Genomic DNA, 26,174 nt, shown 5'->3' with positions numbered 1-26,174 from the left:
AATACGCCAATAACAACTGATAAAATAGAATCAGTACTTAAAAAACTGCCAGCAAACAAAAGCCAGGTCCAGAGGGCTTCACAGGAGAGTTTTACCAAACATCAAAGAACTATCACTTATAATCATCAAACTATTCCAAAATATTTAAGAGGAAGGAGCACTTCCAAGCTCTTTCTATGAAGCCAGCATCACCCTAATACCAAAACCAGATAAAGACACCACAAAAAAGAGAATTACAGTCCAATATCCCTGATGAACATAGGTGCTAAAATCCTCAAACAAATATTAGCAAATCGGATCCAGCAATATATTCAAAAGTTCATACACCATGACCAAGTGTGATTTATTCCAGGGATGCAAGGCTGGTACAATATTCACAAATCATTGAACATGATATATCACATAAACAAACTGAAAGACAAAAATCACAATGTCTTATCAATATCTATTCACTGTTCAATAGCATACTATTTAAATTCCATGTGTTTGAATGTTTTTTTTAGTATTTTTACTATAGTTGATTTCTATTTTCATTCCACTGTGGTCTGAGAAGATGCTTGATATGATTTCAATCTTCTTTAACTTTTGTTCTCAAGTGGGTTTTTTTTTAGACAGCATATAGTTGGGTCATGTTATTGTATCAATTCAGCTACCCTAGGCCTTTTGATTGGAGCATTTAATGCATTAATATTTAAGGTTATTATTGATAGGTACTTATTTATTCCCATATTATGCCTATGTTTCACTCTCTCTATTTCTTCTCATTACAGCAGTCACTTTAGCATTTCTTGTGTGATGATAAACTCCTTTAGCCTTTTTCTGACAGGAAAGCTCTTTATTTCCCCATATAGTAATCTTGTTTTCAGAACCTTGATTTTCATGACCCTGAGTACTTCATGTTTATAGAGCTTCTGATGAGAAATTAGCTGACAGCCTTAAGTGAACTCCTATGTAGGTAACAAATTGTTTTCTCTTGTTGCCTTTAAGATTCTGTCTTTAATCTTTGGCATTAATGATGATGTGTCTGTGCATGGGCCTGTTTGCATTCTTCTAACTTGGGACTCTCTTGTGCTTCAGGAACTTGGGAGACATTTTCCTTCCACAGGATAGGTAAGTTTTCTGCCATTATTTCTTCAAACAGGTTCTCTATCCTTTGCAAACTTTCTTTTCCTTCTGGCATTCTTGCTATTCGAATATTGTTACATTCACGTTGTCACACAACTCCTTAAGCTGTCCTCATGTTTTTTGATTATTTTTTTTCTTTTTGGCTCTCTGATTTTTTTGTACCCTGTCTTCTAATTCACTGATCCAATACTTGGCTTCCATTAATCTGCTTCATATCCCTTCCATTCTGTTCTTTATTGGTGCTATGTCGTTCTTAATAGTTACTATATCTTTTTTCATGCTGTTGAGCATGTTTACCATTATTATTCTGAACTATACTAGGTGTACCAGTTAATACTGTGGATTTCTTTCAATAGATGGAGTTACACATATGTTGGTATATATGCGATTTGATATGTATGCTATTTTGTTGTATTGACAGCAAGCTTCAAAACTTCCTATGTCAAATTTGCTGAAGGTATTAAGATCATAGATATTTTTACGATTAAAAATGTTGAATTTCGTGCAAAAAAAGAGCATTTGCGGGAAGTTTTAATTCATTACCTTTTTTTAAGAAAAGTGCTGCTGAAAATTATCATATACTTCGGGAAGCTTATGGTGAACATGCTCCATCTCAAGATACTTGTGAACACTGGTTTAAACGCTTTAAAAGTGATGATTTCGATGTGAAAGACAAAGAATTTCCAGGTCAACTGAAAAAGTTTGAAGACCAACCATTACCAGCATTATTGGATGAAGATGCATGTCAAACTCAAAAACAACTTGCAGAAAGATTAAACGTTGCTCAGCAAACAATTTCCAATCATTTACAAGCAATGGGAAACATTTTAAAAGAAGGAAAATGGGTGCCACATCAACTAAACGAAAGACAAATGGAAAACCAAAAAGTCATCAGTAAAATGTTGCTTCAATAGCATGAAAGAAAGTCTTTTTGGCACTGATTTGTGACTGGCTATGAAAAGTGGATTTATGATAATCCCAAACACACAAAATCATGGGTTGATCCAGGTCAACCATCAACATCTACTGCAAGGCCAAATAGCTTTGGAAAGAAGACAATGCTCTGTGTTTGGTGGGATCAGAAAGGTGGGGTGTATTATGAGCTTCTAAAACCAGGTGAAACAGTTAATACTGATTGCTACTGACAACAAATAATCAAGTTGAACGACACTTTGATTGTGAAACGACCAGAATGTGCCTTAAGACATGGCAAAGTAATTTTGCTTCATGATGACGCACCATCACACAAATCAAAACCAGTTAAAGACATGTTAAAAGATCTTGCCTGGGAACTATTAACCCACCCGCTGTATTCACCAAACTTTGCTCCTTCAGATTACCACTTGTTCTGATCAATGGCACACGCACTTTCTGAGCAGCACTTCAAAATGTACAAAGAAGTGAAAAATTGGGTCTCTGAATGGTTTGTCTCAAAACAAGAAAAGTTGTATTGGGACTGTATCCACAAATTACCTGAAAGATTGGGGAAATGTGTAGCTAGCGATGGACATTTCTTTGAATAAAGCACTTTGATATTTCTCTTGAAATTATCATGTCTTCTTTGATTACAAAATCTGCATTATTAACCGGTACACCTAGTATATCTGATAAATTTCTTATCTCCATTTCATTTAGGTCTTCTTCTGGAGAATTCTCTTGTTTTCATTTGAGGGTTGTTTTCTTGTCTCCTCAGTTTGGCTGTCTCTGGCTTTGTGACTGTGTATTAGATAGATGTGCTACACTTCCCAATCTCTAGTGCAGGACAGTGTCAAATGCTGTTTCTGACTAATTATATAAGGCAAAGACACAAAGCCTCCAGAGATCCACCTCTGCCTGCAGACAGATTGTTTCCAGCCTTGAGTAGCATAAAGCAATCTTACACAGGTCGGGCGAGAAGTTTTCCACCAGGGTGTGGCCAATTGCATTTGCCTGAATACTCAGTTTCTTTTCTTTTTTTTTTTTTTTTTAAATACTCAGTTTCTTAATGGGCCTCTGAAACTCCACAGGGTGTGGCAAGGGGTTTCCCAATAAGGTGGGGCATCTGTCTTCCCCCAAAGGCAAAAACTGCCTGGATAGCCAAGGTATGCCTGAGAAAAATGTCCTCTGCAGCATGAGGGAAAAACTTAGCACAGGAAACCGAGGTGTCTGCCCTCCAAACTCTAACTCCAGAGCCCCAATCCTGGCTTCTGCTCACAGAGCTACTGTCCACTCTGCCCTCCCTCTGCTGAAGCCAAGATTAGTAGTTGCACACAAAATTTTGTGCCTTGGTCCTTTAGGAGGGTGCCTGCATTTCAAGTCGGCTCTCCCTGGCAAACAGGCCACCCTGCTGGTTTTCACAGCCCACCTTTCTCAGATCTGGTGCTCTCTCCTGGGGGCTCCAGCTTGGAGTTTAGATGCCAGAGTTCTCAGTAGCAAACCCCCGACAGCTGAAATGTATCTCCAGAACTTCAACTGTTGTCTGTGGGATCCTGGCAAGCCCTTTCATTGCTGTACACATCCTACCAGTCTCTACATAGTTTCCACTTTCCATTCCTGGTTATCAGGGTTCTCTCCAGGCAGTCTTCAGTTGATTATTCAGTATTGGGGGTTTTTTGTACTTCAGTTGTAATTCCAATTTAGTCTTGGGAGCATGTCTGTGTAGCATCCACTTACTCTATCACCATTTTTAATCTCTCTCCAAACAAATTCTTAGCATTAAGTCCTGTTATGTTTAAAATGGCTACTGTGTTTCTCTTTGCTACAACTGAAGCTGAACCACACACCCAAGATATTAAATGAGTTATAAAGGAAACAATGATTACACTCAACGACTTCTGACCCACTATACTTCAACTACTTTAAAACCTATTTATCCCTAGCTGGTTTGGCTCAGTGAACAGAGCATTGGCCTGTGGACTGAAGGGTCCCTGGTTTGATTCCTGTCAAGGGCACATGCCTGGGTTGCAGGCTCAATCCCCAGTAGGGTGAGTGCAGGAGGCAGCCAATCAGTGATTCTCTCTCATCATTGACGTTTCTACCTCTCTCTCTCCCTCCCTTCTGCTCTAAAATCAATAAAATAATGATAATAAGAATAATAATTTTAAAACCCTATTTTAAAAGTAATGAATTTTTTTTTCCATCACCATTTATTCCCCCTAGGCCCTCTTCCACCTCCTCAACCACCACACAGTTGTCTGTGTCCATGAGTGCTTTCTCTTTTTTTTCTTTTCTGCCCCCCATCCCCACCGCCCCGCACCTCAATCACTTCACCTCTTCAACTCACTGCCTAACTTTTTTATACATTTATGAATATCCATGGAAATTAGATCTATTCTAAACACAAGTTAAATGTCATGAGGTCTATTTATAAACTGGATTCTGCATGTTTGGACAGTTTACTACATGATAAAGCATTCTAAAATTTCAAGCTAATCTCAATGAGAAAATACTCCAAATTACTCATCAAATATATAATAAACTGTTTCAGAAGAATGGGCCTTACAGTTAAAACCTTAATCCAAAAAAATCAGAGAATTCAGTACACCTTTTTTTCTTGGTAGATGCTTTGCAGTTTATAGTCATGTATTACAGAATTGTTTTCTTACTTGAACTAGTACAAAGTTTGTAGAAATACAAAACCAAGTTAAAAGAAATATTTAAAATGGGTATTTTCACATAGATGCAACAAATAAATAAAGCAAACTTCAAGCCACATTCACTTTTATATTAACATGTGATTAGTATAGTTCCACATTTCTCTATACTATATATATATATATATATATACACACACACACACATACACACACACACACACACATATATATATACATATATATATGCACACACACACAATACATAATGTGCTACCATTGAAAAATGTTTATTAATTCACTCAGCAGATGTTTACCGAACATTATTCAATAGGTTCAATAGGGAAAATGACTAACATAGGTTAAACCTCATTAGGTAAAGGGTTATAAGTGTAACAGAATAAGATGATAAGTGTTCTGTAGAAATATATGACAAAGAGCATTAATAAACAAATTAGAAAAAATAAACTAAACAGACTAAAAAAATTAGGTCAGGACTAAAATAAATTAGATCAAAAAAGAAATTTTCATTTTGTAGACTAGCAGTGGTCGCAAACTGTTGGTCTGCAGACCACTAGTCGTCCTTGAGGTCTGAAAGGTTGGCGACCAGTGGACTAAAGAACACTTCCATTTTGGAGGGAAATGAAGTTATCAATTGTGTAGTTAGAATAAATGACCATGGAGTCCCTTTTCATCCTTCAAAATCCATAATGCTACAATTTCTTTAATGTATCTTGTGTCCCAATATGAGTATCTGTTTATACATGTGTAAAACATACCTGTAAAATATGCAAAAAGTTAACAAGGGCATTGCCCATGAAGAAAAACAGAGGTGAGACAGGAAACAAGGTAGGGACTTTACTTGTACACACTTCATACTTCATATCAGAAAGTTTTCATTTTTAATCCTGTAAATATATTATCTATTCAAAATTGGATAAATAAATGTACATCATATATAGCACAAATGTTATCATAAAATGCATGGGCAATATAAAATAGGAAGCTATCTGAACTTTGAGGTGAAAGTTCATTAACACATACACTGACTATCGTGAAGAAACTAAGAAGACAAAATAGAAGTGGTTACCTTCCTGTCACAGGTTTTAGGGCTACCAGCAGTGTTTTGCTTAAGGAAGCCAGCAGTTGTTGACCAGCGTGTGGGGTTTTTTCGTGAAGGCTCTTCAGAGGAAAAATTACTATCACTGACAGAAGCTGAGAGGCCAGTTAAAGCTGGGTCACTGCTTCGTCGGACATGAAGAGGCATATCTACAAATACAAAACAGCATTTTTCTTAAAAAGGGTAACTCATGACAGGAAACTACATGTCAGGATAAAAGTAGTTAAATCCCAAAGATTAAAGAGCAAAATAACAATTAAAGATGGATCGGTATTCTAGACAGAAGTTCCATTAGTTCCTTTAAAACAATTTATTGAAAAAGAAATGTGAGGAAAGACCTGTTCTGAAGTAAAATTGTCTGGGCTTGAATTTGTGTTTCACCACTCGTGTGGTTCTGGGCAAGTTGCTTATCTAGCCTCTATCTCTAGTGCATTCATAGGCAAAATACAAAAACAACAGTATTTCTTTCTGTGAGGACTAAATGATATAAAATGCTTAAAACAGTGCCAGATACAAAGTGTATACTCAGCAGAGAGTAATAATGACCATTACTGTCATTATTATCTTAATATTTCTAAATAAAATATATATTCTAAAAATAAAGTATAACTAATAAATATAAGTCACAAAACAAATTTCATGAAAATTTAAATCAAATCTACTGGATTAAAAATACAAAATCTAAATAGTGTTTGGCTAGACTATTAGAGAATTCTGTTCAATAAATATTTATTTTGTTCAATAAATTATTATAAGAAAATTAATCATATTTCATGTCCTTAAGATTAAAAATATTAAAAGTAATGTGCTAATAAGGAGGTAGTATCTGGCATATACACATACAAAATGATATAAAAAACAGTATTTTAATAACTGTATTTGTATAAGAGAGGAGTTTACAAATGCTGTAACAAAATCAATTAAGACACCCAGGTTAACATTTGTTATCAGTATCATTAAGAACATTTTGGCAGGTATAATCACTGTTATGTAGAGAAAAAACAAAGAGAAAAATGAAAGTATGTAAGTCTATAACATTGAGAATCAGACCCAAAAGCCCTACTCATCAAACGAGCAAAATCACTTAAAAACAAGGCAAAAAAATTAGCTTGATATATGCTAAATCTGTTTTCAAAAACCAGGATGCAGGTTAAATATTTATTTAAAAGTCTCTAAGAAAACAGATTTAACGGTGTTTTAAACTCATCATTACACTATGAGAAACATTTTTAGAACACTAATGCTTTGGTCAATGATATAAATGCATAGATCCTTGAGGATGCTAAATTAAAGACAAACTAATTACAGGCATTAAAGGTTATCCTATATAATAAAGAGGTGATATGCAAATTGACCATCGTGCCCTCGCACAAGATGGCCGGCAGGGGAGAGCAGTTGTGGACAATCAGGCCAGCAGAGGAGGGCAGTTGGGGGTAATCAGCCCGGCAGGAGGGGAAGTTGGGGGTGAGCAGGCCGGCGGGGGGTGAGGGGGCATTGGGAGCGAGCAGGCCAGCAGAGGGGGGTAGTTGGGAGCGAGCAGGCCGGCAGTGGGGAGCAGTTGAGGCGATCAGGCCAGCAGGGGGGTAAGTTGGGGGTGAGCAGGCCAGCAGGCAGAATGGTTAGGGGCGATCAGGCAGGCAGGCAGGCAGGTGAGCATTTAGGAGCCAGCAGTCCCAGATTGCGAGAGGGATGTCTAATTGCCAGTTTAGGCCCAATCACTGGGATTTTGGGCCTAAACCGGCAGTCAGACATACCCCGAGGGATCCCAGATTGGAAAGGATGTAGGCTGGGCTGAGGGACACCCCCCCCCCAGTGCACAAATTTCATGCACCGGGCCCCCCATGCACAAATTTCATGCGCCAGGCCACTAGTGTGTAAAATAACAAGAATGCCCCAGAAAAGAAGAGCCTGTACAGATCTCTCCAACTTTCAGCTCAGGATCCATTCACACCATAAAAATTACTGAGGACCTCAAAAGCTTTAGTTTATGTGGGGTATAGCTAAGAACAGTTACATATTAGAAGTAAAAATGAAAAAAATATTGAAAAAAAATTTATTAATACATGTTTAAGTTAATAATAAAACCATTACATGTTAACATAAAGAACAGAATTATATAAAAATTCCATTTTACAAAACACCAAAGTTAGTGGGAGTTTTACACATTTCTTAATCGAAGACATCTGGGTTCTCATCTCTGCTTCTGCATTCAATCTACTGCAATATGACAAAGTATTTTTAAAAACTTCACAAATATTTAGCTGGAAGAATAAACGCATTTTTAAAAAATTCATTATTTTTTAAAGTATTACATATGTCTCCTTTCCCCCCGCATTGACCTCTCTCCAGCCACCCCCACCCCGCACATGCTCTCACCACCCTAGTCTGTGTCCATTGGTTATTCTTATATGCATGCATACAAGTCCTTTGGAAAATAAACAGCATCTTAATAATTCTTCTAGGTAATTATGAATATTCTTTTTTGATACCACACCAAACTTAATAAATGAATTTCCCAAAGATTAGCTGCAATAGAAATGTAAACTTTTCATTCTTTGTTACATTAAAATCTATTTGTCTGTTACACTTTGAATGGATCATAAACCCATAAAAAATTTATAATATTCGTTATTTGTAATATATTAGTTATTGGGTTATGCCAATTTTCCAAATGCTGATATATTTCTTCATATCAGAAAATTACGTGTGTGAACAAACATCACTACCAATTTCATCAGAAAAGTCAGAAGTTGTCATGCGCACATCAGGATGTAAGTTTTCCAAAATCTAATTTTCACTCGAAAGCTTACTGGTTATTTGTGACAACAAATGCTGTCAGTTGTTTGCCTTGACAGGCTCACTTCATTCGTTTTCTAGATCTTCCAGACACCAATGGCTAAATAACCACAGGTTTTTTTTTGTCCTTCTTTCAAATAAAAATGGTTACTTCAATTTAACTCAAGCCATCACATAAAAGTTTTTCTGAAGAAAACCACTAATCTTTAAAAAAAAAACCTGTGTGTGTGCTGGGTGAACACATATGATGCACTGCTTTGATATGTCGTAAGGGCCTGCATTTTACCCATCAGTGCCGGGGCATCACTGATGCAGATGACAACCCAGCAAACAACACAAAATTTATCTCAGTAAGTCTAGGAAAAAAACTTTTTGCCCTCACTATCTCCTTGACATGGTCTTTGTAACTCGCATGACCCCCAGACCACATATGAAGAACCATTGGCTAGACTTGCAACCCTTGCAAGTTCGCTCACTCTCCAGGCCTCAGTCTCCTAAACTATAAAAACAGAGGCTGTACTGATGGGATCAGATCTTTTTTATGCTAAAATATGTGTTATTTCATTTAAGTTTATACACACCTACACCAGTGATCACTTGCCAAGCCTCATCCCAGCAGAACTTATAACAATTTATGAAAAATGTACTTAAAAATAATAATAAAAGTATTTCAAAGCCTTTTCAGCAACCATTATCAGGTGCAACAAAACAGGTTAAAGTATTACAAGCAACACCAGAGCTATAGGTAGTGGTGCAGATGCAGTCACAAATGGCATGAGGCCTTGTGCCAAGTTGAACCTGATTTTATAGGAGAAAAAAATACTATAAACATTGGGCCTTAATCAAAAAAATGAAGCATAAAACCCTACTGCCTGGTACATCCGACAGGTTTCTCACCTTTCACTGTCCTGGTGACACATATACTGCGTAAAGAATGCATATTTGGATTCTCTCTCATCATTGATGTTTCTATCTCTCTTTCCCTCTCCCTTCCTCTCTGAAATCAATAAAAATATATATTAAAAAAAAAGAAGAATGCACAATTGTCTTGCACTCAGTGGAATAAAATGTGAAAACAGCCTTTTCCTCTATGATTTGTTCATATTTCTGGGACCAACAGTGTATGTCAGCATTACTAGTAGTATTCTGATGTAATCTGTGTTCTTTACAATAATTAAAAATAATAGAAGCATCCTGTCAGCATGGCTCACTGTTTGAGCATTGACCTATGAACCAAGAGATCATGATTCTTTTCCCGGTCACAGTGCATGCCTGGGTTGCTTCCTCAATCCCCATTGGGGGTTATGCAGGAGGCATCCGATCAATGATTCTCTCTCATCATTTATGTTTCTATCTCTCTCTCCCTCTCCCTTCTTCTCTGAAATCAATAAAAATATATTTTTAAAAATGTGTTGTCTCTACACTGTAACACTACTTAAAAAATAAAAATGACTTTCTCATTTAAGGTAATTTGTTCATTACCATTGGTTACTACCATTCCTCATCCTCAATTTTAAGAAAATCAATGTATTTAAAAACATAATTCCTGCCCTGTAGTATCAGATTTATTTGAAATATAAATTTTCAAAGTATATTCTCTGAAATATTAAAAAGAAAATTCAAAGATGAGGCTTTTCAATAATTAAGCTGCTGGCTGAAGCACATAGGCACTGGTGCAATGACACTGGGTCCAGGAGGATGGTGGTGATGGTTTGATGTGTGCATTCCTTTGAAGAGTGATAAAACAGCAATTAACTCTCATCACAAGATTTAAAATTCCCCGTGGCACTAGTTCACTGTAAGCACTGATGCTTCTTTAGGTAGGATGCCTTTTCAATAAGAGGGAAATTGCAAATCGAATAATGAATTACAGCAAATACTAAAAAGGCAGATATACACTGAGTGGACAGATTATTATGGTCTCTGAACGCATAATAATCTGGCCACTAAGTGTGTGTGTGTGTATATATATATATATTAGAGGCCGGTGAATGAATTCGTGCATGGGTGGGGTCCAGACAGCCTGGCCAGGGGGAGAGGACATGGGTGGTTGGGTGGCCTGCCTGCTGGTTGAACTCCTGGTAGAGGGGACAATTTGCATATTAGCCTTTTATTATATAGGATATATACTGAGTGGCCAGATTATTATGCGTTCAGAGATCATAATAATCTGGCCATTCAGTGTATATTTTTAACTGTTAAATATCCCATACTTACTCCTAATCAGCATTCTCATTGCTTCTCTTGTTTCATTCTTCTAGTGATTTCTAAATTATTTAACCACTCAAAGCAATGAATAAACCATCTCCAAGAAAAGAGGTATTTAATCAAATCTACAAGTGATATAGTTTCACATGATCTATTGGAAGTTATGATACCAAAAGCAAAAATTACTTTTATGCATAATGAAGACTGACTCCCCAATCTTTGGGGATATTATACATTTCCAAAGACATACCTCCCAGTGATAAGAACCAAGTTATTATCACATGCCATGAGATAAAAACCTGTCATCAGGATTGCAAAACTGACCTTCCAATATACAGTATATTGCCCCTTTTTATAAAGGAATTTACCAGTATTTCACTTACTGAGGTAAAATCCTTGATAGAAATTAGTGGAAAGCAAGGTAAGAAATAAGCTTTAAAAAATAGTGAATGACTCTGAGGATATAAAATGAGTTTTATCACCTGTTATTAATTATTTTATATGTAAACAATAAATAAGTAATACTGTAGTTGGAATTTGCCTTAGATATAAATTAAAATATCTCATTTACAGATGAGTGCACTAAGAACCAGACAGACAGATTCAGGGATGAGTCACAGGTCACACTGCTCTGTGACCCAACTGTAAAAGGAAAGCTTGTTAACTGACTCCCTGCCCTTACAATTTGGATTTGACCACACTGCTGTCTGGGAAGAACTAAAATGTGTCAAGCCCACAGTATGCTTACATTTCACTGGAGATAACTGGAGATTTCTTGAAAAGGTTGAATGTAAAACATTTCTATAGATAATAGGATAGCTTCAATGGTTCACTGAACCTTAGACACTTAGGAAGGAAAAGAAAGTCAAGGGGAAAATATATGTGTGATACTCTAATCCTATATAATAAAGAATTAATATGCAAATTGACCATCACTCCAACACACAAGATGGCTGCCCCCATGTGGTCAAAGATGGCCACGCCCATGTGGACACAAGATGGCCGGCACAAGATGGCCGGCAGGGGAAGGCAGTTGTGGGCAATCAGGCCAGCAGGGGAGGGCAGTTGGGAGGGATCACACCTCTAGGAGAGGGCAGTTGGGGGTGACCAGGCCTGCAGGGGACGGGGGGGGACCAGGCCTGCAGGGGAGGGCAGTTGGTGGCAACCAGGTTGGCAGGGGAGGGCAGTTAGGGGTGACCATGCTGGTAAGGAAGGGAAATTAGGGGTGACCGGGCCAGCAGGGGAGGGCAGTTGGAACAACCAGGCCGGCAGGGGAGGGCAGCTGGGGGCGACCAGGCCTGCAGGAGAGGACAGTTAGGGGTGACCAGGCCTGCAGGAGAGGACAGTTAGGGATGACCAGGCCGGCAGGGGAGGGCAGTTAGGGGTGACCAGGCCGGCAGGGGAGGGCAGTTAGGGGCAATCAGGCTGGCAGGCGAGTGGTTAGGGGGTGATCAGGCTGGCAGGCAGAAGCAGTTAGGGGCAATCAGGAAGGCAGGCAGGTGAGCAGTTGGGAGCCAGCAGTCCTGGATTGTGAGAGGGATGTCCGACTGCCCGTTTAGGCCTGATTCCACCGGGATCTGGCCTAAAAGGGCAGTCGGACATCCCTCAAGGGGTCCCAGATTGGAGAGGGTGTAGGCTGGGCTGAGGGACACCCCCCCCATGCATGAATTTCATGCACCAGGCCTCTAGTGTCATATAAATGTTTTCAAAGAAAAACCAAGACCTTTTCCAAGGCATATTAAATTTGTAGCACTGGAATTCTCATTCTGAAACTGAAAATATAACTACCCTGATCAAAAGCCCTTCAAATACTCATATGAGTACAAGTAAAAGTGGGGAAATCTGAATAGGATTGGTAAGTTGTAGCAATGTTAATATTGTTATTGTGATAAAAATATTACAGTTTTTTTTTAAATCTTACCATTAAGTAAAATATAAAAGGAATATCTCTATAGTATTTCTTGTAACTGGCCTCAGAGGAATAAAATATGATAATTCTACAATTATCTCAATTAAAATACACACAAGCCTGGCCAGCGTGGCTCAGTGTTTAAGCATCAACCATGAACCAGGAGGTCGCAGTTCGATTACTGGTCAGGGTATATGCCCCAGTTGCGGGCTTGACCCCCAGTAGGAGTCATGCGCAATACAGTTGATCAATGATTCTCTCACCACTAATTTTTCTTTCTCTCTCTCTCTCTCCCTCTCCCTTCCTCTCTGAAATTAATAAAAATCTACTTTTTTAAAAACGCACAGAAACAAACGAAAACAAAAGTTAAACAGAAAATCCCAGGTGAGAAGTCAATGTGAAGGCCTATAGAAGTCAGGACAATGGGATTTTATTAAGGTATTTCCTACAACAGTCTTCTCATGGCCAAAGCTCAACTGCTACACACACTGTTTGCGCATTGTAGACCAAGCACGTCAAACTCGTGGTCCGCATGCCCCATGCAGCCCACAAGGAATATTTTTGCAGCCCAGCCAATATAATGGTATGTATGAAACATTTTAATAAAAATTTCGTAACATAATTTTTACAATACCCTGTTATACATAATTGTTAATAACGAATTACAACGTTTGCTAATGACTGATTACTATAATCGTGTTGCATTCATTTCCCTTACACACAGGCACACCATTTAGTAGCAAGTATTTTAGCAGCCGATTGCCACGTCATGATTCTTGTACTGACTTGTTTGGTGTGCCCAACAGGAAATATTTTGCTTTTGGAGAACAAGAAAAATAGGTTTATTTGAATTACGCTTATTAATTTGTGCAGTTATTCAGTGTCTGGTAAGTTAATGTTCAAGAAAAAATATTAATTTTTATTAAAATGTTCTATTATTTTATGATAATGATTACTCATTTGTATTCAGCATGTCTCTAACGAAATAAACCTGCATTTCTATTAAAATTGAAGCTTTTTTTTTTTTTTTGTGGCCCACATAAACTTAAACCTTGTTTATTTGGCCTGTGTTAGCCTTTGAGTTTGGCATGCTTGCTGTAGAATATCCACTCTGATGGCTTCCTCAACATGCCTCACAATAGGACAACTCCACACCTTACCAATGACAACAGACTGGCCAGCATATTCCCTCTATCCCACTTACAACCTTTGTTGTACAGTTTCCTATGCTCTATGGGTTTTCCTCAAAAGGTACCAATTCCTCAAATTTGTCAGCTCCAGTATTAGGTCCCAGCAGCAAACAGGTGGCTAATTCAGAAAGGGGTATTAGAGGAACATTTAATGGAAGAACTATTGACAAATATATGGCAGGATTAAGAAAAACCAACAAGGGATGAAGTTCCAATAAGGCCTCACCACTCCATAGCATGGAGAGCTATGCTGTGGTTTGCAGGGACATAGCTACCAGCAAACCACAGCCAGGCAAAGAGGGGGCCCAGAAATGAGATGTGTCTTTGCTCTTTTCCCACTCTCCATCAATGCCCTGCAGGTGCATCCCCAGGCCTAAGCTAGAGAGTCCAGAACCTGGTTGATGGCATGTGAGAGGTCAGCCCTGACCACATGGGACAAAAATGGACAGTGAATCTGGAGGAGCACAAGAAAGCTATAGTTCATGATGCTAGTGGAATTCCTCTATTCCTTTCTCCCAACGCACTTAGTTTCTGCTTCTAATAGTATCAGCTAGTCATTTAACTAGAGGACAAATATTCACTCTATTCATTGTCACCACCCTTCCTCCCTCTACACACACACACACACACACACACACACACACACACACACACACACAGCAGGAACTAAAATTTTTAGAAGTTGGTTAAAATACATCAGTCAAGAACAAAATATCCCCCAATTGTGAAAGATACAATTACAATCCAGTGATTGGTATCTTATCATTCATTCCCCTGAGTGTAGAAAACAGTGGTTGAGATATATAGGAATATAAGAATAGGTTGTAGAGGTGAAAAGCTTTTCACTTTTATCTTCCTATCTCCTAGTGGAGAGGGTAGGGCCAGGCCTGAGGCAGTTCGTAAATGACCACCTGCTTATAAAAATATGAATCTGCTACTGAATCTGTACATAAAAACTTAGTGTCTCCAAATCCTCTGCTAAGAAAGCCACAGCTCAGGAGAAATGGTCCGTTAGTCAGAACCCTGAGCACCTACCAGGACCCACCAGGGAGTGCTCAGACCTCCCAGAGCAGAGCCAGCAGTGCTATTAAGTTTGGCTATAGCAGGTATAAAGTCTGGCTACTTCAATCAACAGGCATCTACTAAACACTATGATTATTCTATAGATTTAAAAGAATAATGGCTAAGGGGTCTTTGAGAATCACTGATTGTCCAAAAATCACTCGAATTCAATTTCACTCTGAATATTCAAAAGGGAGCAAGTATTCTAACATACTACCATCTGCTGAGTGATGGGCTTGGGACAGATTTTTATTTTTATTTTAGTAAAACAAAGAAGGTTAAGGTAAGAGTAATAAGTGCAAAAAGGTACGCAGATGAAAATAACCATAGGTGGATGAAACAAACTATTAGAACAGCCGGCACTAGAAACTTTCTTTAGGAAAATACGATGAAAAAAATTTTTGTTTGTTTTTCATTTTCAGAAAAACACCTTAATGAGCAACGAGGGGATTGAAGTTGAAAACATGAGAATGTGAACTGTAAAGAAACAATAAGAAGAGAAAGCAGAGAAAAAAAAGATGGCGACCAGCAGGAAGGTAGGGAGAGAGAGAGTGTGAGTGAGGAACCCATAGAGGAGAGTGTAGATGTGTGGTGTGTGTGTGTGTGTATATGAGATAGGGTCAGTTAGATTCTGCAGGTCTTCCAAGGGGCTCCCTAACAGGGCAGCCCTAGACGGCGGAGCCCCGCGCACAAAGTGGACACTTCTCGGCGGCTGGAGCGGACGCGGAGACCACGCCATCTTGAGAAACAGAGCTGCCTGAGACTCGGATCCTGGCTTCTGACACAAACCAGGACCCTGCAGCCACTGGGGACAGAGAACTGCTATCACAGCTTCAGACCAACAAACAACAAGAATCCAGACTTCCCCGCAGATTTCCGTGAGTCAAAGAGCCTAACCCCCGCCTTGCAGGCGCGCGGATAGCGCCATAGTAACTGATAGACCCGCCCCTCCCCCAAGCTGCTGAGCGCCCACAGGCACGCGGAAAGCGCCATAGTAACTGATAGACCCGCCCCTTGCCCAAGCTACCGTGCTTTGCGCAGGGACGCGCTCCCCCTTAGGGAATTTGGCGCGCGCGCGGGACAGAAGCAACTCCCAGTCGGGGAAATCTGTCAGTGCGCACAGAGGGCTCCCCTTCGGAGAATTTGGGGGAATTTGGCTCGCGGGTCACAGCTCCCCCTTAGGGGATTCTTAGAGCGTGCACAGAGGGGCTTCCCTTTGGGGAATTTGGCGCGCAGGACGGACTCCGCCCCCCTTCCGGGACTCTGGGAGAGTGCACTGAGCCAGCTCACCTTCAGGATTTTAAGAATGTGCGCTCTAGCCGGTTTGGCTCAGTAGAGAGAGCACACACAGGACGCAGCTCCACTTCAGGGAATTTGGCACGCCGGACACAGCTGCCTGGGATCCCTGACTCACAGCGCATTCACACTAAGAGCCAGCGACACCAATTGTTGGTGCATGCACACACAGGGACCCTGATTCTCAACGAGAAACCGCACAAGGCAACAGAGACTTTGACACTCGAGTCTTGGTGCAGACACAGGGAAACTCTGACTCCTGGCACATGCTAAGGATCTCATTCTCGGCACATACCAACAGTGTGGTGCAGACAGGGCCCCTGATTCTAAATGTGCACACGAGACCACACGGAACACTGGGGACACTGATCCTGGGCAAGTCTGGTTCCCACCAACCAAAGACAGCCACACGTCCTAGTGTCAGAGCACTTCAGTGAAACTAGGGTGGAGCGAAGTCCCCACAGCACACGGCCCAGGTCCACGCAAACGGAAGCTTGAGCTTTCTGGTAATAGCCAGAATGGGGAAACGAAATAACTCACAGAGGAAAGAAAATGTGGAGTCGCCAAGAAAGGAAATTAGTGAAACTGAAGCTTGCAACATGACCGAAAAGGAGTTCAGAGTAATGGTCATGGAATTTATACATCAGATGGATGAGAAAATCAACAACTTATGCAAGAATCAGGAAGAAATGAAAAGTGATATAGCTACAATCAAAAACACCATGGAAAGTTTCAACAGTAGACTACAAGAAGCAGAGGACCGAATTAGTGAGTTAGAAGATCAGGTACAGAAACAAGCTCAATCTGAACAGCAATTGGAGAAAAAAATTAAAAAGCAGGAGGAAAGCCTAAGGGAGCTTCGGGACAACATGAAACGAAGTAACATGCGTATAATAGGGCTGCCAGAAGGACAAGAAGAGCAGCAGGGATAAGAAAATCTATTCAAAGAAATAATGACAGAAAACTTCCCGGATATGGGAAAGATAAAAGTTACGCAAGTACAGAGAGTCCCAAGCAGGATCAACCCCAAAAGACCCACAACAAGACATGTCATAATTTCAATGGCAAATATAAATGATAAAGAGAGAATCCTAAAGGCGGCAAGAGAGAGACAGAGAGTTACCTACAAAGGAACACCCATCAGATTGTCAAATGATTACTCAACAGAAACACAACAAGCTAGAAGTGAATGGAAGGAGGTATACAAAGTGTTGCAAAGCAAAGGACTGAATCCAAGAATACTATATCCAGCAAGACTATCAATCAAAATTGAAGGGGAAATCAGGAGCTTTGCAGACAAAAAAAAGCCTCAGGGAGTTTATCACCACCAAACCAGCAATGCAAGAATTGCTAAAGGGAATACTGTAAAAAGAAGAAATAAACAGGTAAGAAGGAATACAGACACAAAAATAGATATGACTGCAAACAAATACCTTTCAGTAATAACTTTAAATGTAAACGGACTAAATGCTCCAATCAAAAGACATCGAGTAGCTGAATGGATAAAAAAACACGACCCATATATATGCTGTCTACAAGAGACCCACCTCAAAACAAGAGACTCACACAGATTGAAAGTGAAGGGATGGAAAAATATCTTTCAGGCAAATGGAAATGAAAAAAAAGCTGGGGTAGCAATACTTATATCTGACAAAATAGACCTCAAAGTAAATGCCATAACAAGAGATAAGGAAGGCCACTTCATAATACTAAAGGGAGAAATCCAACAAGAAGAAATAATTCTGGTAAACATATACGCTCCCAATATAGGAGCACCCAAATACATAAAAAAACTCCTGGAGGATATCAAGGGAGAGATTAATAGCAATACAATCATAGTAGGAGACTTTAATACCCCACTATCACCACTGGACAAATCCTCTAAACAAAAAATCAGCAAAGAAACAGCAATCCTAAATGACTCACTAGACCAGATGGAATTAATTGACATCTTCAGAACATTTCACCCCAAAGCCACAGAATATACATTCTTCTCAAGTGCACATGGGTCATTTTCAAAGATAGACCATATGCTGGGTCACAGGCAAAATCTCTTCAAATTCAAGAAGATAGAAATTATATCAAGCATCTTCTCAGATCACAGTGGCATAAAACTGGAAATCAACTACAATAAATACAATCCAAAGAAATCAAACACATGGAGACTAAACAGCATGCTATTAAACAAGGACTGGGTCACCAGAGAGATCAAGGAAGAAATAAAAAACATCATGGCAACAAATGACAATGAAAACACAACAATCCAAAATCTATGGGACACAGCGAAAGCAGTCTTGAGAGGGAAGTTCATAGCTCTACAAGCCTATTTCAAAAAACAAGAAACAATGGTAATAAATTACTTAACCCTACAACTCAAAGAGCTAGAAAAAGAGCAGCAAGAAAAGCCCAGTGTAACCAGAAGGAAGGAAATAACAAAGATCAGAGCGGAGATAATGACATAGAGACCAAAGAAACAATACATAAGATCAACAAAACCAAGATCTGGTTCTTTGAAAGGATAAACAAGATTGATGGACCTCTAGCCAGGCTCACCAAGAAGCAAAGAGAGAGGACCCAAATAAACAAAATCAGAAATGAAAGAGGTGAAATAACAACAGACCCCGCTGAGATACAAAGGATTGTTACAAAATACTACGAACAACTCTATTCCAACAAACTGGACAACCTGGAGGAAATGGACATATTCCTAGAAAAATATAACCTTCCAAAAATCAATCAAGAAGAATCTAAACAGCTCAATAGGCCAATAACTATGGACGAAATTGAAGCAGTCATCAAAAAGCTTCCAGCAAACAAAAGCCCGGGGCCTGATGGCTTCACAGGAGAGTTTTACCAAACATTCAAGGAAGAACTAAAACCTATCCTCCTCAGACTATTCCAAAAAATTCAAGACGAAGGAACACTTCCAAGCTCCTTCTATGAAGCCAGCATCACCCTAATACCAAAACCAGATAAAGACAACACAATGAAAGAGAATTACAGACCAATATCCCTCATGAACATAGATGCCAAAATCCTCAACAAAATTCTAGCAAATCGGCTCCAGCAGTACATCAGAAAGATCATACACCATGACCAAGTAGGATTTATCCCAGGAATGCAAGGATGGTACAATATCTGCAAATCAATAAACGTGATACATCACATAAACAAATTGAAAGATAAAAATCACATAGTCATATCAATTGATGCAGAAAAAGCATTTGACAAAATCCAACACCCTTTCTTGATAAAAACTCTCAACAAGGTGGGACTAGATGGCTCATACCTCAACATAATAAAAGCTATATATGATAAACCCACAGCAAACGTCATACTCAATGGACAAAAACTAAAAACATTTCCCCTAAGAACAGGAACAAGACAGGGATGCCCACTCTCACCACTCCTGTTTGACATAGTACTGGAAGTATTAGCCATTGCAATTAGACAAGAAGAAGAAATAAAAGGCATCCAAATTGGAAAAGAACAAGTAAAGCTGTCTTTATTTGCAGACGACATGATATTGTACATGAAAAATCCGAAAGACTCCGTCAAAAATCTAATAGACTTAATAAATGAATTCGGCAATGTAGCAGGATACAAAATTAACGCCAAGAAATCTATGGCCTTTCTATACACCAATAGTGAACTTACAGACAGAGAGACTAAAAAGGCAATCCTATTTACCATCGCACCAAAAAAAATTAAGATACCTAGGAATAAACTTAACTAAGGAGGTAAAAGACCTATACACGGAAAACTACAGGACACTGAAAAAAGAGATAGAGGAAGACGTAAACAGATGGAAGAACATACCATGTTCATGGATTGGTAGAATCAACATCATTAAAATGTTCATACTACCCAAAGCAATCTATAGATTCAATGCACTCCCCATTAAAATACCAACGGCATATTTCACAGACCTTGAAAGAACTCTCCAAAAATTCATCTGGAATAAAAAAAGACCCCGAATAGCCACAGCAATCCTGAGAAAAAAGAATAAAGTAGGAGGGATCTCAATACCAGATTTCAAGCTGTATTACAAAGCCACTGTTCTCAAAACAGCCTGGTACTGGCACAAGAACAGACATATAGATCAATGGAACAGAATAGAGAATCCAGATATTGACCCAAACCACTATGCTCAATTAATATTTGACAAAGGAGGCATGAACATACAATGGAATAAAGACAGTCTCTTCAATAAATGGTGTTGGGAGAATTGGGCAGATACATGCAAAAAAATGAAGCTTGATCACCAACTTACGCCATACACAAAAATAAACTCAAAATGGATACAGGACTTAAACATAAGACGGGAAACCATAAAAATACTAGAGCAATCCACAGGCAGCAAAATGTCAGACATATGCCAAAAGAAATTCTTCACTGACACTGCCCCTAGGGCAATGGAAGCTAAAGAGAAAATTAACAAATGGGACTACATCAAAATAAAAAGCTTTTTCACAACAAAAGAAACCATCAACAAAACAACAAGAAGGCCCACTGCATGAGAGAACATATTTGCAAATGGCATCACTGATAAAGGTTTAATCTCCAACATCTACAGGCAGCTTATACAACTTAATAAAAGGAAGATAAATGATCCAATAAAAAAAATGGGCAACAGACCTAAATAGAATCTTTTCAAAAGAAGACAGAAGGAAGGCCAAGAGACACATGAAAACATGCTCAACGTCACTAATTATCCGAGAGATGCAAATCAAAACAACAATGCGGTACCATCTCACACCTGTCAGAATGGCTATCATCAACAAATCAACAAACGACAAGTGTTGGCAAGGATGCGGAGAAAAAGGAACCCTCGTGCACTGCTGGTGGGAATGCAGACTGGTGCAGCCACTGTGGAGAACAGTATGGAGTTTCCTCAAAAAACTGAAAATGGAACTCCCATTTGACCCAGTAATCCCACTCCTGGGAATATATCCGAAGAAACTAGAAACACCAATTAGAAAGGATATATGCACCCCTATGTTCATAGCAGCACAATTCACCATAGCTAAGATTTGGAAACAGCCTAGGTGCCCGTCAGCAGATGACTGGATCAGAAAACTGTGGTACATCTACACAATGGAATACTATGCTGCCATAAAAAAAGAAGGAATTCTCATCATTTGCAGCAACCTTGGAGGAATTGGAGAACATTATGTTAAGTGAAATAAGTCAGTCAATGAAAGAAAAATACCACATGATCTCACTCATTTATGGATAATAGAGAACATTATAAACTTGAACAAAAAGATAGATACAGAGACAGTAAAGCATCAAACAGACTGTCAAATTGCAAGGGGAAGGTTAGGGAGAGGTGGGGGAGATAAGAGATCAATCAAAGGACTTGTATGCATGCATATAAGCATAACCAATGGATGCAAAACTCTGGGGGGTGGGGGCATATATGGGAGTGGGGTGTGTGGGGGGGCAATGGTAAGATATGTACACATATAATACCTTAATAAAAAAATTGGAGAAAAAAAGAAACAATAAGAAGAGAAAGACAGAGTGAGAGTGTGCACTTGGGAGCGTGTGCGCATGCAAGAGCACAGAACCTGTTTGATGCTATGTGAGAGATCGGCCGTGACCACATGGGGCAAAAATGTCCTCCAGTTAAATGACTAAGCTATTTTCCTTAAGATATAAACAAAATATTTGGAGATGAGAAAAATAAAAAAAGTGTGTTGGGGGAGAGGGAGATCTATATTATTGTTATAGTGTTTTTCCAACAGATATATGTTGAGTAGTATATTGTTTGTTTCCATATGGCCAAAAGGCCCTACTAGAACATAAGATATACAAGGGGAGAGATTACTAGTACATCTGTCACCATCACTTTTTGACCCATCAGACCCAGAACAGCAGAATATCATTATACACTGTAATTACACTCTACAAAGTGGCTGCAACTCTGAATTGAGCAAATACTGAACACCATTGCTCCAGGAGGAATTACAAGGTTAGGGCCTCTGATAATATTTTCATAAACCAATCAATAAATACCTGCATTTCTATTTAAAAACACATTCTTTAATAGAGATTGTTGATTCATTAGCATTAAACTCATGGTCAAAAGAACAAAAAACAATGCCTGGATGAAGCTTATCTAACATGTATAATTTCTTCATAAGGCACATCATGCACTTGCTGTGATTGAGTACACGAAACAACATTTTATGTTCAGGGTTCATTTTAAACAGCAAAATGGTCCCAAAAAAGTTCAAAAATGTGCAAACCATGGCACCAACTAGAGCATGAAGAGGACACTTGTTTACAATATGAGTGGTGGAACGAAGAGCAGCATGACCCTTCTTCAACCTCAAATTGGAACAGGCACAACAGTGGTTCAATAGGTAATTGTTCAATGAATAACTGATTCATAAATTTTTTAAAAAGAACCACTACTTCCTCCTCCAGGTTCCTCTCCAGATACTGTCCTGTTACTTTTTATATTTTTCTCAATAAGCTATCTTTTAAAAAGCAGAGTTGGCTGCTTCATCTTTCCCTACTTTTTTTAAGCCACTATTATTTAGCGTCCTCCCCACTAGATCACTAATACAGCTTTGACAAAGAGAACCTTAAAGTTCCCTCTCTTTATCAAGTGATATTTTGAGCACCAGGTCGCCGGAGACTTCAGTGTAGCACAGATCTGACCTCTGTCCTGGTGTGGTCTGCAGTGCCATGGGGAAGGCAGACAAAGGATCCAACACAGTGTGATCATGGTGCTCGGGAAGACCAAAGCACTGCTAGAGCGCTTGACAGAGGCACCTTCTTTTGCTCAGATACCAATTAAATGATCTAAGGTAACCAGGCCACAGACTCCTCCAGACCTTTCTCCTTTACTCCCCCATTGCTACCCCACTTGACCACACTGCTTTTTTAGTGTGTTTTAGATTCAATGGTTAATATATATTTATTGTCATTTTATTGTTCATAAATTTGATCTTCTCCTTCTTCTTCTTCAAGAAGACCCTTTAAAATTTCATATAATACTGGTTTGGTGGTGATGAACTACTTTAGCCTTTCTTGTCTGGGCAACTCTTTATATGTCTTCAATTCTAAATTATAGCTTTGCTGAGTAAAGTAATCTTGGTTGTAGGTCCTTGCTTTCATCACTTTGAATATTTGTTGCTAATCCCTTCTGGCCTGAAAAGGTTCTGTTGAGAAATCAGCTGATAATCTTATGGGAGCTCTCTTGTAGGTAACTAACTACTTTTCTCTTGCAGCATTTAAAATTCTGTCTTTAACTGTGATGTGTCTTGGTGTGGACCTCTTTGGGTTCATCGTGTTTAGGACTCGCTGCACTTCTTAGACTTGTATGTCTATATCCTTTCACAGGTTAGGGAAGTTTTCAGTCATTATTATCTCAAATAGGTTTTCAATTTCTTCCTTTCTCTCCTCCTCCCAGCAACCCCATGATGTGACTGTTGCAATGCATGACATTGTCTCAGAGGCTCCTTACTATCTTCGTTTTTTTGGATTCTATTTTCTTTTTGCTGTTCTGATGGGCTGTTTTTTATATTCCTTACATTCCAAATTGCTGATTTGATTATTGGTGTCATCTACTCTTACTGTTGAGTCCCTATAAATGATTCTTCATTTTAATTAGTGTATCTTTTTTTTTTCGTGAAAGCATTTTTTTAAAAGTTTCTTTATTGATTAAGGCATTACATATGTGTCCTTACCCACCCCCCATTACCCCTCAACGCCCCCCCCCCTGGTGTCTATGTCCATTGGTTAGGCTTATATGCATACATACAAGTCCTTTGGTTGATCTCTCCTCCTACTCCCTCTCTCCCCTACCTTCCCTCTGAGGTTTGACAGTCTGATCAATGCCTCTCTGTCTCTGGATCTGTTTTTGTTCATCAGTTTATGTTGTTCATTGTATTCGACAAATGAGTGAGCTCATGTGATATTTATCTTTCTCTGACTAATTGTTTCATTTAGCATAATGCTCTCCAGTTCCATCCATGCTGTTGCAAATGATAAGAATTCCTTCTTTTTTTACCGCAGTGTAGTATTCCATTGTGTAGATGTACCAGTTTTTTAATCCACTCATCTCCTGATGGGCACTTAGGCTGTTTCCAAATCTTAACTATGGTAAATTGTGCTGCTATGAACATAGGGGTGCATATATCCTTTCTGATTGGTGTTTCTAGTTTCTTGGGATATAGTCCTAGAAGTGGGATCACTGGGTCAAATGGAAGTTCCATTTTTAGTTTTTTGAGGAAACTCCACACTGTTCTCCACAGTGGCTGCACCAGTCTGCATTCCCACCAGCAGTGCACGGGGGTTCCTTTTTCTCCGCATCCTCGCCAGCACTTGTCGTTTGTTGATTTGTTGATGATAGCCATTCTGACAGGTGTGAGATGGTACCGCATTGTCATTTTGATTTGCCTCTCTCAGATGATTAGTGACTTTGAATATGTTTTCGTATGTCTCTTGGCCTTCCTTATGTCCTCTTTCAAAAAGTATCTATTAAGATCCATTGCCCATATTTTGATTATGTTGTTTATCTTCCTTTTGTTAAGTTGTATGAGTTCCCTGTAAATGTTGGAGATTAAACATTTATTGTTGATAACATTGGCAAATATGTTCTCCCATGCAGTGGGCTTTCTTGTTGTTTTGTTGATGGTTTCTTTTGCTGTACAGAAGCTTTTTATTTTGATGTAGTCCCATTTGTTTATTTTCTCTTTAGTTTCCATTGCCTTAGGAGCTGTATCAGTGAAGATATTGCTTTGGCATATGTTTTGACAAAGGAGGCAAGAACATACAATGGAGTCAAGATAGTCTCTTCAATAAATGGTGTTGGAAAAATTGGACAGATACATGCAAAAAAAGTGAAACTAGACCACCAACTTACATCATACACAAAAATAAACTCAAAATGGATAAAGGACTTAAACGTAAGATGGGAAACCATAAAAATATTAGAGGAATCGACAGGCAGCAAAATCTCAGACATATGCCAAGATATACCTTTCATTTCTGACAGGTTCTTTTTTATTGTTTCCATGTTCATTTTTATGCTGTTGAAGTTCTCACTAATTTCATTGAGACCCTTATAACCAATGTTTCAAACTTTCCATCCAGTAGATTGTTGTCTCCATATTATTTACTTCCTTTTCTGGAGTTTTGTTCTGTTCTTCCATTTGCGACACGATTCTTTACCTATGCATTTTAGCTGCTTCCCTGTGTTTGTTTTTATGTATTAGGTAGATCTGCTATGTCTCCTGGAGTTGGTAGAGTGGCCCTGTGTAGTACGTGTTCTGTAAGGCCCAGGGGCTGAGCCTCCCCAGTCACCCAAGCTGGGCACTCCAGGTGCACCCCTCTGTGGACAGTATGCACTGTCCTGTTATAGTTGACCCTTGATTGCTGCTGTTGGCATTACTGGGAGAGACTGACTCTTAGGCAGATCAGTTGCCTGAACTTGCTGCAGCTACAGTGGTGGAACTAGTGTGCATGTGTTGATCATACAGAGTAGGACTAGCTTCAATGGTGCTTTGGTGCTCACCAAGTCCACCCTTCAGTGTGTGGCTGTTGGAGGTGATAGGTTTGTAACCTGGCGTGATCTGAAGTTGTCCACAGGGTGGCACTGGCTCTGGGGCCTCCCAGGAGATACAAGTTCAGCCATCACCTGTGCTATGCCTGGGGCCACTGGGCATAAACTACATAGAAATCTGCAGATGGCTGCTACTGGTATTGGGCTTGGAAGTGCCCAGGAGAGGCCAAGCTGTGAACCAGGCAGGCTGCTGGTAGTGCCGGGCCTTGGCCACTTAGTAAGAGGTATGATGCACACAGAGGCCAGATGCTGCTTATTTGACATTTTTGGAAATTCTGAAGCATGAATTAAGAGAGACCATTTGTATGGCAAAGCC

At 39.3% G+C, this 26,174-nt stretch overlaps 1 protein-coding gene across 19 annotated transcripts in view; it reads right to left on the bottom strand.

The window, feature by feature from the left end:
• Positions 1–26,174, bottom strand: part of PARD3 (par-3 family cell polarity regulator) — a 696,667-nt gene that overhangs the window by 420,248 nt on the left and 250,245 nt on the right. For all 19 annotated transcript variants that reach the window (XM_079769113.1, XM_079769103.1, XM_079769104.1 and 16 more), the window contains exon 4: positions 5,788–5,966. In XM_079769113.1, the coding sequence (XP_079625239.1) occupies positions 5,788–5,966 (179 nt within the window). The remainder of the gene's footprint in view (positions 1–5,787; positions 5,967–26,174) is intronic.

The sequence above is a fragment of the Cnephaeus nilssonii genome (assembly GCF_951640355.1).
Source record: "Cnephaeus nilssonii genome assembly, chromosome: 4".
NCBI lineage: Eukaryota > Metazoa > Chordata > Mammalia > Chiroptera > Vespertilionidae > Cnephaeus > Cnephaeus nilssonii.
This window is presented reverse-complemented; position numbering and strand designations above follow the sequence as displayed.